This window comes from Leptonychotes weddellii, chromosome 3 (assembly GCF_054177405.1).
Source record: "Leptonychotes weddellii isolate Sample4059 chromosome 3, ASM5417740v2, whole genome shotgun sequence".
NCBI classification, from domain to species: domain Eukaryota; kingdom Metazoa; phylum Chordata; class Mammalia; order Carnivora; family Phocidae; genus Leptonychotes; species Leptonychotes weddellii.
The window spans coordinates 80795673-80812593 of record NC_138371.1 but is presented as its reverse complement, the minus strand read 5'-3'; the positions used below and the strand labels follow the sequence as shown (position 1 = coordinate 80812593).

The following is a 16921-nucleotide window of genomic DNA, read 5'->3' as shown; positions in this document are numbered from 1 at the left end:
GGAATAACATGCAAGCAAATATATTTCTAAACAGAATTCCAAAAGAATGTTGTTGGCACATTTGTAAATTTCCAATTCTTTCTTACTACCCTATCCAACAACCCAAACAAATCAGTTTAAATACAACTTCTTTTACTAATGTCTTTTGAAGCATCGCTGCAGTCAGATTGACTCAAGTAACCATCTGCTGCAAATACAAATAGAGCTACATTCAAGAATTATATTATACAGCCTTCCTAGCAAAGTTCTTATGTGCAAGCTGTTCTTGTCAAAATCAAAACCATTGTGATGATGCATCTTAATATTCAATCAGACTTTAAGTAAAGAGTGACAAAAGTCCACATATGGATGACAGCTGTTTCTTCAGTAAATATTTTCCCATTTATTGAATGGAGGCTTATGGTGGTTCAGGATCTGTTCCATCAGACATTTCAGCCTGAACTACTTGGGGGCGATTAAAACAGTAACAAGGATAAAATTTCAGTTTTCAAATCTTTGCTACAACTTACCTCTGAAAAAACAACAGCTCCTCCAATTAAAATTGTACATTATGTCATTAATTTGAGAGTATCCTTGTACATTATGTCATTAATTTGAGAGTATCCCACTACTGACTGGAGAAACAACTGAATCTATAAGCCTCTACATCTTTTTTGCCCCTCCCCCTCAATAACGCCATAGTATTTGTAAAATTGAAGCATAATTCCTATATTGATTTTCTAATCATATGAACAAACTTGACGGGAATTTAAACATTTATGACTATATTTTGACAAATTGAGAAATATTTAAAAAAGATTAATGAGCCTATTAGCTAAAAGACGATCAGATAAGACATCTTTTAAACCAACAAAGAGGCTTGCAAAATTAGAAAGTAAAAAAAAGAGAGAGAGAGAAAATGAATTCTGATGAATTCAGTAACTCCATAATTATGTAGTATTTACATATCAGTAGTTAGAGAAAAAAGTTGGTTTCAACTAAAAGATGACCTTAACGTTTTAGTAGTGCCCATGAACTTGTATTATGCCCCTTTTATAAATCCCAAATGTGTTGGATGTAAGTTTGTCTTCCAAGTCAAAATATTTCGGAAGCTTGCTAACTACAAGGTCTACTGCTAAGGAAACTTAAAGTCTTCTCTCTTTAACCCAAAACTATCCTGAGGCTCTTGTCTGGTGACCCCAAAGCAATTCTTAAGAGGGTGACAAGTTGTTTGTATCTCAGGTTAGGCCAGCAATATTAATGTGTTAAGGAATTGGTATTCCCCAGCTTCTGCATGCTAAATTGTAGCCCTTTTTCCCTCCTTGCAATGCAAATGTTGAAATCGACATTTAAAAATATTTTGAACCTATAGTCATATTCCAGACACTGATCTATTATATTTTTTTGATCTAAAATATTTTTTAATTGGTAACTATCTCAGATCAACACTATAAAAAAAAGAACTTCTTACCCTGCTATTGGATCTACTGCTATTGCCTTAGGATTATGAAGCTCCAGGTCAATCAGGGTGACACATACAGACCCATTGTAATTACAAACAAAGATCCGGTCACTGACATGGTCCACAAAATAGAGATTTCTGGTAAGCCAGTCAATCGCCATTTGTTGCACATCTGAAAAACACACATACACAAAATCATTGCATTGCAGGTGCAAATTTAGTATCATAAGCCAAAGAGTACATAAGTCTGCCCAAACCATCACAGAAGACATTTCAAAAGTAAAGGTAGTTTTATGATAAAAAAAAAAACCCTCCAAAGATAATTTTTTGCTATGCCAAAATAAGTGATTTAATTATTCTGTAAAGTAATGACTACCTTTTGATACCTTTCTTCTTGTCATATAAGGACTGAGGATGATCTAGGGAAATGGGTAAAGAATTTCTAAATCTTAAAATACACGTATTTACAATAAAATCTTTGTCCTAAATCCCCCATTTATACAAAATAGTTCATTCAACCCAATGGTTCAATGATACAGCTAAACTCTTTAGTAGTAAGAGTAAACTTTTTATAAATCTAAGGGTAAACCCATATTTTCAGATCCTCTTCCATTAAAAAAAAAAAAAGGAAGGGTGGAAAAGGTGGAAAAGGAGATCTGTAAGATCTCTTTGTTTACAAAAAATATTCAAAGCAAAAGAAGGGGTGATATGTTTTTCAATGGCATACATAGGCATTATAAAACAGGCCTGCTCAAAGATTAATCCTCTAGCAGAGCGTTTTCAATAGTACTTTCTGTGATGAAGGATGTATTCCACATCCATGTTGTCTAATGAACTAACCATTAGCCAAATGTGTCTAGTGAACACTTAAAACCTAACTAGTGTAACTGGGAAACAAAATCTGTATTGTATTTCATTTTAATGATCTCAGATTTAAATCTAAAAGATGTAGCTAGTGGCTACAGTGGATAGAGCAGCTCTCAGAGAATGTATCTGTGTTTGACTTGAGTATCTTCCATTTGATCAGACCTATACCACTGTGGGATTTCATGCTAATTTGTAGATATTTATCTGGTAGAAAAGATAACCCCAAAGGTTATGGTCATACTGCCCTGTGAGGCATTAACCATTTTTATGCTTTCCTACAAATTTTATTTATATATTCTTTTTTTTTGAAATGCCTGCAAATATCCACTAATGCTCTTAGATCTGCCATGCTGGGCTGGTTCCCTCAATAATTCCATGAATAAATATCTGGATCATATTTATTCTTGAATTTTATGACAGTCATGTTCTTATCTATTGGAAATTATACTGTGATACCTCTTTGTTCAAACTTACTATGGATCTATGACTCATTCACTAAGCAGTTTCCTTATATAATCTGAACCTAAACATTCTTCCTACTCTGTGCTTCAAAATACTTCCTTAGTAACCTGCTGCTTCAGTGAATGATATCCTTTCAACAGAAAGACCAACATAGACGCATGTGTCATTATTACCACGCTTAATGGTATATTGTCAAAGCAAGGTACAGAAAGTAGCAAGTTTGTGGGAATTTCTATCATGCCTTACAAGGACAAACAGAAAGTGGATATTGCAATTCATTGGAAACACATTTTCAAGCTATCGATTACAGTTTCATTCCTGAATTGACCAGTCTTTATGGAAACGTAACCGTTTAAATGTTCCACGAACTACATGCAGCTTTTTTCAAACAGTTCAGCAACCAGGATTTTTAAAAAGCTGAACTATTTCTCTGTCTCCAGAAATCTGCAAATGCATGCTTTGTTTATTTTTTATTCTTTTTACATTATTATATCAACTAGAGCACAAAACCCACTGTTTCAAATGTCCTTTTAAATACCTTGGGTTCAGATAAAGTATGTGCCAGAGCCCATTCAATGACCCATCCCTCATCTAGGCATGCAGTTTGTGGAGTCTATGCAATTGTAATTGCAGACAAAAGAGCTTTTTGACAGCATTCACACTTTTTTTCAACTCTGTATCATTACAGAAAGATTCTCTGCTACTGAAACAATAGTTATTGTTAACAACCATCCAAGTTTGAAGCAACAAGATCTCACTAAAAAACCTAATAATTAGCCAAACACTTAGTAATTGTGGGCATTGGTTTTGTTTCCTTTTCTTATATTTGAAGTTTCTGTCTAGTTTTAATATAATCTTATATTAAGATTGGAGAATTGAGGCAATTAGACAAAAAGTTCAAGTAAGCAAGCCAATAGTTACATAGATAGATAAGTAAATAAATTTGGCTGAAATTATTGACACATTTCAGGAGATAGGTGTATCTTCCAGACAATGGATTCAGTATTTCATTTTAATTTTGCTGAAATATAACCAAGATCATAGGAAATTGTCAAAGATAATTGCAATCATTTTATGATATTATGAAAAAAAATCCTAAATTTTTAGTTAGACCCTTATTACTTTAGTGTTACTTGAACAAAAATTTAAACATATTCCTGTTATTATGTTTTCTAGTCGCTTGCTTTTTATTCATTTTTCAACTGAAGTCAACTGGATTTTTCCTTTTCTGGGGGGGGGATGGCTTTTATTATGGTTACTCAGAATTTTCTAATTGGCAAATGCAAAGGTTACTATCCTGCTCATATCTACAAAATATAAATATTGGTAAATTTTTAAATAATAATGAAAAAAACAATGAAGTATTTTGAAACCTGTACAACAGCATATAAGTAGCTATTAACAATGTTCTTAAAACACAATATTTGTTAGGTCCAACAACTTAAAGTTGTATCCAGTGAAAATAAAATGAAAAATTCAAGGAAAAAGTTTTTTTTTTTTAAAGACAAATACTTATATCTATAATTGGATTACAAAAACGCTTTACAAGAGACTTTTCATCATGATACAAGGCAAGTAATTATTTTCCAGAGATGAAACATTTTTAATTCACTAAAATGTAATGTATACTAACTATTATGGACTGAATTGTTTTTCCCCAAAATTCATGTGTTGAAGTCCTAACCTCCATTGCCTTAGAATGTGACTGCATTTGTAGATAAAATCTAAAAGAGATGATTATACCAAGGTCATTAAAGTAAGCCCTAATCTAACCTGACCCATATCCTTATAAATAGAGATTAGTACCTACAAGGAGAGATAGCAGGAATCCCTATACATAGAGGAAAGGCTGTTTGCAATCCAAAGAGTGGCCTCAGAGGAATCCAACCAGTTGAAACCTTGATCTGGAAGCTCCTATCTTCAGAATTTTGAGAAAATGGATTTCTGTTGTTTAAGCCCGTGGTATTTTGTTACCGTACGCTGGCAAAATTACATATCTACTCAAGTATTGTTTCATAGAGTTGTCCATGCCACAAAATTATTTAGAATAAAAGTCAAAATTTTGTTAAGAAAAATATAAAAGAATGTCTACAAGTTCTTTCAATGGCATACTGAACTATTGTCTCATAGACACCTTAATAAATTAGTTCATTTTCCTGAGTAATATATCTTTGTTTAACTTACAATTTAATACTGATCAGATCCCAGTCTCTATGAATTTAGATATTAATTTGCACATTTGTAAATTGCAAATAATTTATGTCCTACAGAGATGCAAATTATTTCCATCAGGTAAAAGATAACCCTAGTTTTATTGTCCTGTATGACATTGACTAGTTTTATACCTAACTTTACAATCTTAAATTAGGATGTTTTTATTTCATTGATTGTAAACACTTCAATCTCTTCTGTACTCCTTTGAAACAGATTTACCATCCTCTGGTTCTCATTAATGAGCTAAGTGACTCCCTCCTTAACACATAGTCACTATATATTTGTATGAGTCATGTTTTTAACTTTTTGAAAGTTACACATTGACAAAATTTACTTCTTGATTTCTTTTCAATTTATTTGCTATGTAATCTTCAACTAGCCAGAGATGGAAAATGGAAATGTCCACAAAAATGAGAAAGATAACATAAATAAGCAAAACTTGTTTGAAGTTTGAACTATGACAAAGCTAGAGGATAACCTGGAATATACATCTACTTAAAAAGGTAGGCTCAATTCGAGCTGATTGTTTTTACTTCATAGAAATGCTTCATTATTTCAAGGAGCCCAAAATACAGTCTATTGCTGCCTACAAGAGACTCACTTCAAATCTAAAAATGCACACTGACTGAAAGTTAAGGAATGGGAAAAGATATTCCATGCAAATGGAAAAGAAGAAAGCTGAGGTAGAATGTTTATATTAGGCCAAATAGACTGTAACAACAACAACAACAAAAAGGTTGCAACAAGAAACAAAGAAGGTCATTACATAATGATAAAGGGCAAATCCAACAAGAAGATATAACACTTGTAAATATTTATGCACCCAACATAGGAACATCTAAATATATAAAGCAAATATTAACAGATACAAAGGAAGAAATTGATAGAAATAAGATAATAGTAGACTTTAATACTCCACTTCCATCAGTGGATGTCCAGACAGAAAGTTAATAAGAAAACAATGTCCTTGAACAACACATTAGACCAGATAGACTTAACAGAATACTCTAACTAAAAACAGCAGAATACACATTATTCTCAAGTGTTCATGGGATATTCTACAGGATAGATCACATAGTAGGCTATACAACAAGTCTCAATAAATTTAAGAAGACTGAAATCATATCAAGTATCTTTGCTGACCGTAACACTATAAGATTAGAAATCAATTATAAGAAGAAAATTAAAAGAAAAAGAAACAAACACAAACATGTGGAGATTAAACAGCATGTTACTAAACAATAAATATGTCAATGAAGAAATTAAAAAAAAGAAAAAATAATACCTGAAACAAATGAAAATGGAAACACAATTGTCCAAAATCTATGGGACACAGCAAAGGCAGTTCTAAGAGTGAAGTTTACAGAAATACAGTTCCACTTCAAGAAATAGAAAAAAAAAAAAAAAAGCCCATCTAACCTTACACCAAAGGCACTAGAAATAAAAGGACAAACAAAACCCAAAACCAGTAAAAGGAAGGAAATAATAAAGATTGCAGCAGAAGTAAATACAACAGAAACCAAAAAAGAACTCCCCACAAGCCCCAAAACAAAACAAACAAGCAAAAACCAACAGGACAGATCAATAAAACCAGGAGTTGCTGGTTCTTTGAAAAGATCAATAAAATTGATAAACCTTTAGCCATATGACTCATCAAAAAAAAAAAAGAAGACTCAAATAATTAGATATGAAAGAGAAATAATAACTGACCACATAAATACAAAGGATTATAAGAGATTATTATGAAAAATTATATGCCAGTAAATTAGACAACCTAACAAATAAATTCCTAGAAACAGATAACCTCCCAAACTGAATCAGGAAGAAATCGAAAATTTGACAGACCAACTACCAGCAATGAATTTAAATCAGTAATCAAAAAACTCCCAACAACAACAACAACAACAAAAACAAAAAGAAAGAAAAAAAAAAAAACTTCCAACAAACAGAAGTCCAGGACCAGAAGTCTTCACAGGTGAATTCTACCAAACTTTTAAAGAAAAGTTAATACCTATTCTTTTCAAACTATTCCAAAAAATAGGAGAGGAAGAAAACCTTCCAAAGTCATTCTTTGAGGCCAGCATTACCCTGATACCAAAACCAGATAAAGATATCACTAAAAAAGAGAACCTTAGGCCAATATATCTGATGATCATACAGGCAAAAATCCTCAACAAAATATTGGCAAATCCAAGCCAACAATTCATAAAAAAATCATTCACTGCAATCAAATGGGATTTATTCCTGGGATGTGAGGGTGGTTCAGTATTTGCAAATCAATCAAAGTGACACATTGCATCAACAAGAGAAAGGATACAAACCATATGGTCATTTTAATAAATGGAGAAAAAACACTTAACAAAGTACAATATCCATTGATGATAAAACCCTCAACATAGTAGGTTTAGAAGGAACATACCTCAACGTAATAAAGGCCTTATAAGAAAAACCCACAGCTAATACCATACTTAATGATGGAAAAACAGAGATTGTCTCCTAAGATCAGGAACTAAACTAGGGCTTTCACTTTCACCCCTTTTTTTCAACATAATACTGGAAGTCCTAGCCAGAGCAATCAGACAACAAAAAGAAATAAAAGCCATCCAAATTGGTAGGGAAAAAATAAAAACTTCAGTATTTGCAGATGAGAAGACACTATATATAAAAATGAATTCAGTAAGGTTGTGGGATACAAAATCAATATATAGAAATCTTTTGCATCTCTGTACACAAATAATGAAGCAGCAGAAAGAAAATTAAGAAAGCAATGCCATTTTAATTGTATCAAAAATAATAAAACACCTAATAAATTTAACCAAAGAGTTGAAAGACCTGTACTCTGAAAACTATAAAACACTGATGAAAGAAATTGAAGACAAAACAAAGAAATAGGAGGACTTTCCATGCCCATAGATTGAAAGAACAAATATTGTTAAAATGTCTATACTACTCAAAGCAATTTACAGATTTAATTCATTCCTTATCAAAATACCAACAGCAGGGCGCCTGGGTGGCTCAGTCGGTTAAGCGGCTGCCTTCGGCTCAGGTCATGATCCTGGAGTCCCAGGATCGAGTCCCGCATCGGGCTCCCTGCTCAGTGGGGAGTCTGCTTCTCCCTCTGACCCTCCCCTCTCTCATGCTCTCTGTCTCATTCTCTCTCTCAAATAAATAAATAAAAAATCTTTAAAAAAAAAAATACCAACAGCATTTTTTGCAGAACCAGAACAAGCAATCCTAAAATTTGTATGGAACCATAAAAGACCCCAAAAACACCAAAAGCAATCTTGAAAATGAAGAACAAAACTGGAGGTATCACAATCCCAGATTTCAAGATATACTATAAATCTGTAGTAATCAAAACAATACGGTACTGGCACAAAAATAGACACAAAGATCAACAGAACAGAATAGAGAGCCCAGAAATAAACCTATGATTATATGCTCAACTAATCTTCAACAAAGGAGGCAAAAACAGGCAATGGGAAAAAGACAGTCTCTTCAACAAGAAACAAGACAAACAAAAAGGTATCTTCCTCCTTTGTCAGGTAAACTGGACCGCTACATGCAAAAGAATGAAACTGGATCACTTTCTTCCATCATATATAAAAATAAACTCAAAATAGATTGAGGACCTGAATATGAGACCTGAAAGCATAAAAATCCTAGTACAGAGCACAGGCAGCAATTTCTTTGACATCGGCCATAGCAGCATTTTTCTAGATATGTATCCTGAAGTGAGTGACACAAGGAAAAATAAACTTTTGGGACTACATCAGAATAAAAAACTTCTGCACAGCAAAGAAAACAGTAAAACTAACAGACATTCTACTGGAGGGAGAAGATCTTTACAAATGACACAACTGATAAAGAATTAGTATTCAAAATATATAAAGAACTTATGCAACTCAGCACCAAAAAACCCCAGACATAATCCAATTAAAAATGGGCATAAGACAGCAACAGACATTTCTCCAAAGAAGGCATACATTTAGCCAACAGCCACATGAAAAGATGCTCAGTATCACTAACCATCAGGGAAATGTAAGTCAGAATGGTTAAAATCAAGAACACAAGAAAAAACAAGTGCTCATAAGGATGTGGGGAAAACAAAAAACCAAAAACCTGTGCACTGTTGATGGGAATGCAAACTGGTGCAGCCACTACGGAAAACAGTATGGCTGTTCCTCAAAAAATTAAAAATAAATTACTATATAATCTAGTAATTCTACTACTGGGTATTTACCCAAAGAATATGAAAACACTAATTCAAAAAGATACACGCACCCTTATGTTTCCTGTAGCATTATTGATAACAGCTAAATTATGAAAGCAGCCCAAGTGTCCATCAATAGATGAATGCATAAAGAAGATGTAGTGTGTGTGTACACACATACATATGTACATATATACAGTGGAAGACCACTCAGCAATAAAAAAGAATGAAATCCTTCCATTTGCAACAACATGGATAGATCTAGAGATTACAGTGCTAAGCTAAATAAGCCAGTGAGAGAAAGACAAATACCATATGATTTCATTCATACATGGAACTTAAGAAACAGAACAAACAAACAAAAACAAAGAATAAAGAGATAAACCAAAAAAGAGACAAACTGGTTATCAGATTAAGAGTATACTTATCACGAGGAACATTGAGTAATGTATAGAATTGTTGAATCACTACATTGTACACCTGAGCCTAATATAACCCTGTATGTTAACTACACTGGAATTAAAATTTAAAAAATAATAAAGTAGGTTTCTTGTAATAAAAAAAGGAAAAAGAAAAGGGAAATAAAAGTCATTCAAATTGTTAAGGTGAAGTAAAAAATTGTTAAGGAAAAAGTAAAACTGTTACTATTTTTAAATGACATAATACTATACATTAAAAAAAAAGAAAACCTCTAAAGCCTCTATCCCAAAATCATTAGAATTAATAAATGAATTCAGTAAAGCTGCATAATGCAAAATCAATAGACATATATCTATTGCATTTCTATATACTAATAATGAACTATCAGAAAAAGAAATTTAGGAAATTATCCCATTTATAATGACATTATAAAGAGTAAGATATGGAGGAATAAACTGAATCAACGAAGTGAAAGACTTATACTCTGAAAATTCTAAGACATTGATGACACAAGTAACAGAAAGATAAATTATGCTCATAGATTGGAAAAATTAATATTATTAAAATGTCTGTACTATCCATGAAATCTACAGATTCAGTACAATCCCTATCAAACTACCAACATATATTTTCACAAAACTAGAATAAATAATCCTAAAATTTGTATGGAACCACAAAAAACACCAAAGAGCCAAAGCAATCTTGGGAATGAAGAACAAAAGCCACAGGTATCATGCTCCTGAATTTCATACTATACTACAAAGCTATAGTAATCAAAACATTATGATACCGGCATAAAAACAGACCCAACAGATCAATGGAACAGAATAGACAGCCCAGAAATAAACCTATGCTTATATGGTCAATTGATCTATAACAAAGGAAGCAAGAATATACAATGGAAAAAAGACAGTGTCTTCCATAAATGGTGTTGGGAGAACTAGACAACTACATGCAAAAGAAGGAAAGTGGACTAATTTCTAACATCATATATAAAAGTAAACTTAAGATGGATTAAAGACTTAAAAATAAAACCTGAAACCATAAAACTCCTAGAAAAAATAGGTATTAAGCTCTTGGACATTGGTCTTAGTGATACATGTATTTTTAAACTCTCTATCCTCAGGCTAGGTCAATAAAAACAAAAATTAAAAAAAAAAAAAAAAAAACAGGACCACATCAAAGTAAAAAGCTTTTGCACAGCAAAGGAAACCATCAACAAAAAGAAAAGTCAATGTATTAATGGGAGAAGATATTTGCAAATGATATATCCAATAAGGGGTTACCATCCAAAAATATATAAAGAACTCATAAACCAATATCAAATAAGCAACCAATCTGATTAAAAAATGGGCAGAGGATCTGAATAGACGTGTTCCCATAGATATACAGATGGCCAACAGACACATGAAAGGATGCTCAACATCACTAATCATCATGGAAATGCAAATCAAAACTACAATGAGATATTACCTCATACGTGTCTGAATGGCTCTTATCAAAAAGACAAAAGATAACAAGGGTTAGAAAGGATGTGAAGAAAAGGGAACCCTTGTGCATTGTTTGTGGGAATGGAAAATAGTATTGGGGTTTCTCAAAAAATGAAAAATAGAACTACCATATGATGTAGCAATTCCACTTCTAGGTATTTATGCAAAGAAAATGAAAACAGTGATTTGAAAAGACATATGCACCCCTATGTTCATTGCAGCATTGTTTACAATAGTCATGGCATGGACACAACCTAAATGTCCATCAATAGATGAATGGGTAAAGGAGACATGGTGTAAACATGCAGTGTAATATTACTCAACCATTAAAAAACCATTAAAAAATATATATATCTTGCCTTTTGTGACAACGTGGGTGGACCTAGAGTACATTACACTAAATGAAATAAATCCTAGGAAGATCAATACCGTATGACTTCACTTAAATGTAGAATCTAAAAAACAAAACAAACAAACAAAACAAAACAAAAACAGACTCATGGATACAGAGAATAAAGTGATGATTTTCGAGAAGGTTAGGGAAGCGGGAGGTTGGATGAAATAGGTGAAGGGGATTAAGAGGTACAGTATTCCAGTCATAAAATAAATAAGACACAGGGATGCAATGTAATGTACAGCATAAGGCATAGAGTCAATAATATTGTAACAAATTTGCATGGTGACAGATGGTAAGCAGATGTGACCATTTTGTAATGCATATAAATATGTACTATGTCACAGATCTGAAACTAAATTGTATATTAATGTTTTCCAGTTAAAAAGAAAAAACAGGGACAATAAAAATAAATAAAATAACAAAGAAGCCCAAAATCTGGATTTGGGGATTCATTTGAAGTCTCCCAATTTTTAAATATGGTAAACTAATTTTTAAAAATTATAAGGCATTATATGTATCAAACAAAACTTGTCTGTAGCCAAACTGGATCAAATCACTAGTATGGTTCCACCAAAGCAAACGGTATATATAATTTATTTCAGTCTAACCCTCTACTTAAAGTATGTTCTTGAGAAAGTCACTAATACCTATAAAAGTCATTGTTCTTATATTCAATGAACATAATATCCAATTTACAAAGTGGTGAAGAGATTAAATCAGAAAACAAATATTAAGAATCCAGCACAATGACATGCAGTAAGTATTCCATGAATATTAGCTGCCTTTCAGAGGCAGAAGGACTAAAACGTTACTCTTTAGTTTATGTCTTTGTGTGTTCTTGTCATATTTATTACTAGGAAATGTCACGTTACTAGATAAAATCATCAATAATTAATGATAAGGTAGACACTTAATGGGTTTGATAATTTTAAAATATGCCCACAAATGTTTGATACTGTTCCTTTCAGGAGATGAAGCTTAATTCTCTTCCCTTTGAGTGCAGGATATTCTTTGTGACTTCTTGTACTGAATAGAATGTGGTAGAAATGACAGAGTGTGATTTCCAAGGATAAGCCATAAGAGGCATCATAACTTCCCTTTTGCTCTTTCTCTTTGGCTCACTCTGGTGGAAGCCAAATGCCATACTATGAGGATACTCAAGCAACCCTTTGCAGAGGCCCATTTTGCAAGGGACGGATACCTACTGCCAATAGTCACAAGAATGAGCTTGGAAATAAATCTTCCAGCCCAGTTAAATTACTGGATGCCTGTTAGCAGTCCTGGCTAACGTCTTGATTACAACCTTAAGAGAAACCTTATGCCAATCACCTAGCTAAGCAGCTCCTGAATTTCTGACACACAGAAAGTATAAGATAATAGGTGCTCTTTTTAAGCCACTAAGTTTGGGGGTAATTTGTTATGCAGCAATAGATAACTACTGTAGTTTTTAGAGATAGATTTCATTGGCTTCCTATCACTTGGATATCATTTATAGAAGCAGATCTGAACTAAACTGTCTCTACAGACAACTGGTTTGGTTCCTTTAAATTACCTGTAGTGTGGATTAATGCTAAAACAGAGGATACTCTATAAATGCTCATAAATGAACCCTGGGAGATTTAAAGATAACTTTTCTTATTTCTCTTGAAAATTTTTGCTTTATTTTTACAGTGTGGTTCTGGGCTGAAACAACTATATTTGGGCATGATTAAGGTATGGGTCTCTTACACAGTCCCCTCTCAAGAAGGGCAGTGTCAGAGAGTATTAATGACTTATGGAGTGACTGGTCACAGGGGGTATCCTTAGGAAGATAGTATTTTAACTAAGTTCAAAATAAGATGGTTGACCATGTGGAGATTTGAGGGCATAGCCTACCAAGCAGGACTGAACTTGGCATATTCTCAAAATGAGAGCAGAGATGTGAGGAGCTAAATCACAGCTAAAATACGAATGAATGAGAATAGATGAGGTAATAGAGACTGGCAGGTGTACACAAACTACAGTAGATGGGTAGATTTCATAAACATTATATTGAAAAACCAGGAGATGATCTTATTTTAAATGCAATTTTTATTTTTATCATACTGTAAATGTACATGATTTAAAAAGTCAAATACCCCATCAAGGCTGATAGTAAAATGTAGTGGTGCCTACTTCACCTCTACTCTTCTAATTGTTTTAGCTATCTCAACTGTATTCATTTCCATAATTCTATATAGCATGTTTCTACTATAATTTTAGTGTTTTTAAAGTTATTTATATAATCTATAGGCTTTTTGTTACACAAGATTAGGATTTAATTCTTTTATACCCCTCCACACATACATACAGATATGCATTCATGCTTGCTCTCCCTTCATCCTCCCACAATCTTAATTTTAGTGATATTAATATTCAATGTTTATATAATTATGACTATATAAATTTTTGTTGAAAAGCAAAGAAAAGTTTCATACTTCCTTCCCTGAATAACTTGCTTTTTTAGAGTTCCATTTTTTCTTGTTGTTTTTTCCTTTGGTGTAATTTATTATTGCATAATTCTACAAAAGAACTCTAAAACTCCTCCCTAAATGAAAAAAAAAGCCAAAACAAAACAAAAAAATACACTCATCTATTAATGTCTTTTTTTGTTTGTTTGTTTTTGCTTTTGACATCCTTCCATTGTCTGACATGCCCTTGTTCCAATCTGTAGAGCTTGTTCCATTGCCATAATCCTGGGGCTTTTTTTTTTTAATCAGTTCAGACATTTATCATTTAACTATGTCAGAAATCAAACATCTCATTTTCTGCTGATGTAGGGGATAAGAGGTTGCCTAGCAGGATCTAGGAGCTGAGCTATTCACAAAACAGGTTCTAAGCTAATCCACTTATTACTAGTCCTATCCTATAACCCCACCTTTAGAAGTGACCAGACTCTAATTTTTGAGCCTCTCTGGGGTTCTTCATCTTGGCATCCAATCTGCACTCAGCAAAGCAGAGAAACATTAAACATAATTCATTTATCATTTAATCATCTGCTCTTTATTATCCAAAATTATCTCACATGCTTTGTCTCCTCTTTCTTTCTTTTTGGATTAATAAAAGACATTTCCTTTTATAGCATTTACAGGAGATTTCCAAAAAAGAACAAATATAATATAAACAGTTTTGTTCAATCTGCAGTGTTTAATGGAAAATCCCTGGGGACAGTTTCAAGCAGAAAAGTTAGATGTCTGTTTAGCTTTTTAAAAAGATCATTCTAGCTGTTGTGTGGATGAAAGGGATAAGTCTGAAAGCAGGTGACCAGTTAGGAAGATTCTGTAAATTCCAGGAGAGAGATGGTGGCTTCAGAGAGTATCAGAGCAAAGGTGAGCCTGTGTAGTATATACTACACATATTTCCTTTGTCAAAATTAAATATATAAGGAATACATGTAAGTTATAGTCTAGCTTAGATGAAGAAGCCAAGAATGATAGAAAATTTGAAGACATCACAGAAAATCAGAAACATTCCAAACACAGATTGCTTCTATCCACATGTCTTTTCTGTTTGTATATTATGAATATTTTAACTTAGCATTTTTATTTCCACACAAAGATTGTCCCTCAAGCTGTGATGTTGCCTTCACTAAAGAGAGTTATATTGCTTATAATGTAAATACAGAGAAGAGCAGGTAAAAATAAAATTTTAAAAATGGTACAATTGTAAAGAAACTATCTGTTTTCTTCGATTTATGCGTCTCTTGGTTTAAGTGGTAAATTAACATTTAAGTTTTATATCATATTTCTTTACCAGAACATTTGAAAATGCTCACTGGATGATAAGATGTAATTACATTTATTTTTATATGTCACCATAATCTTTATCAAGAAGCATGTACTCACTTTATCCCTCCATGACATTAAATAAACTGAATTGAGTAAACAAAGCCTCCGTCTGTTGTATAATAATTAAAATGGTATTATAGAAATTTAATTTGCGTGTACTGTGGGCAGGCACATCCTTAATAAAGAATAGACTCTGGCACATTACAGAGCCTTCTCCTTTTCCTTTAACTAATGAAAGACTGCCTCTTCCTAGGCTCCAATTCTGTTTCTTAAACACATGAAATGTAGTCAAAATGATCATCAAGGCCAGTTCTTTATACGAATAGTCACAAAGTTCTACATACACTCTGTGCATGTCTTTATGAGAAAAGACAAGGAAGGTGCTTCTAACATGGGATGGTGGGCCAATATTAGGTAGTTGTGTAAGTCTTCAGTCTTCTTATGTTTTCTCTTGTGAGGAAGGAACAGAAGATGGCCTAGCTTTCACTGTTCCACTATTTCTCAATTCCATCTTCTAACCCACATTACAAACCAATCTTATTTCCTATGGTGAATGCACTTAGAAAAGATGCAAGTGTTATTCTCTCTCTACAGTAAAAACAAAACAAAACAAACACGCAAACAAAAAAAACAAAGCCAGTTTGCACAAGTGTTTTTCCCACTAGGCAAAACTTTGCATTCTTATTTGACTCATAACTCAAATGATTCATCCTTTGTTTTAGTTTTATCCATCCTCACTTCATCCCAGACTAAATCTATCACACATCTTAAGAGCTCACCTGAAACAATACATTTCTTTCCATCTCTAATATTACTCTTCTTAGTCAAGACACTGTTTTCTCTCTTTTGGATCGCTGCAATAGCTTCTTCACTGATCTTTCAACTAAGGGATCTTTATAAAACCCAGATGATATCAGGACACCAAAGAAGAAAACAGTTCTCTTTATAGTCTGAGTTCTATGTTACACTTGATTGTCAGTGATAAAAAAAGTTTTAACAAGCTGAAAAGACTCTTGGAATTTACTCTCATGTGCTAATGCTTTCAAAATGTTATCACTGATATTTTTATAAATATCTACGTTTGCTGAAATTCAGCTCAATTTTAGATCAAAACTTTATGGAGTGTTTCTCTTTGTAACATGTTACCATGAATGCCATCCAGGAGATGATACCAACGTACATTTGTGTTGTTTCTTCCTCAGGGTTTTAATAAACAACAGGTTTTAGTCTAAATCTTAAGTCTATATTCTTTTTTTTTAAATTTTATTATGTTATGTTAATCACCTTACATTATATCATTAGTTTTTGATGTAGTGGTCCATAATTCCTTGTTTGCGTATAACACCCAGTGCTCCATTCACCACGTGCCCTCTTTAATACCCGTCACCAGGCTAACCCATCTCCCCACCCCCCTCCCCTCTAGAACCCTGTTTGTTTCTCGGAGTCCATAGTCTCTCATGGTTCGTCTCCCCCTCCGATTCCACCCCCTTCATTTTTCCCTTCCTACTTTTTTTTTTTTAAACATATAATGCATTTGTTTCAGAGGTATAAATCTGTGATTCAACAGTCTTACACAATTCAAAGCGCTCACCATAGCACATACCCTCCCCA

At 33.0% G+C, this 16921-nt stretch overlaps 1 protein-coding gene across 1 annotated transcript in view; it reads right to left on the bottom strand.

The window, feature by feature from the left end:
- LRP1B (LDL receptor related protein 1B) overlaps positions 1–16921 on the bottom strand; it is a 1719891-nt gene that overhangs the window by 839747 nt on the left and 863223 nt on the right. The window contains exon 7 of the mRNA XM_081815486.1: positions 1451–1613. Within this exon, the coding sequence (XP_081671612.1) occupies positions 1451–1613 (163 nt within the window). The remainder of the gene's footprint in view (positions 1–1450; positions 1614–16921) is intronic.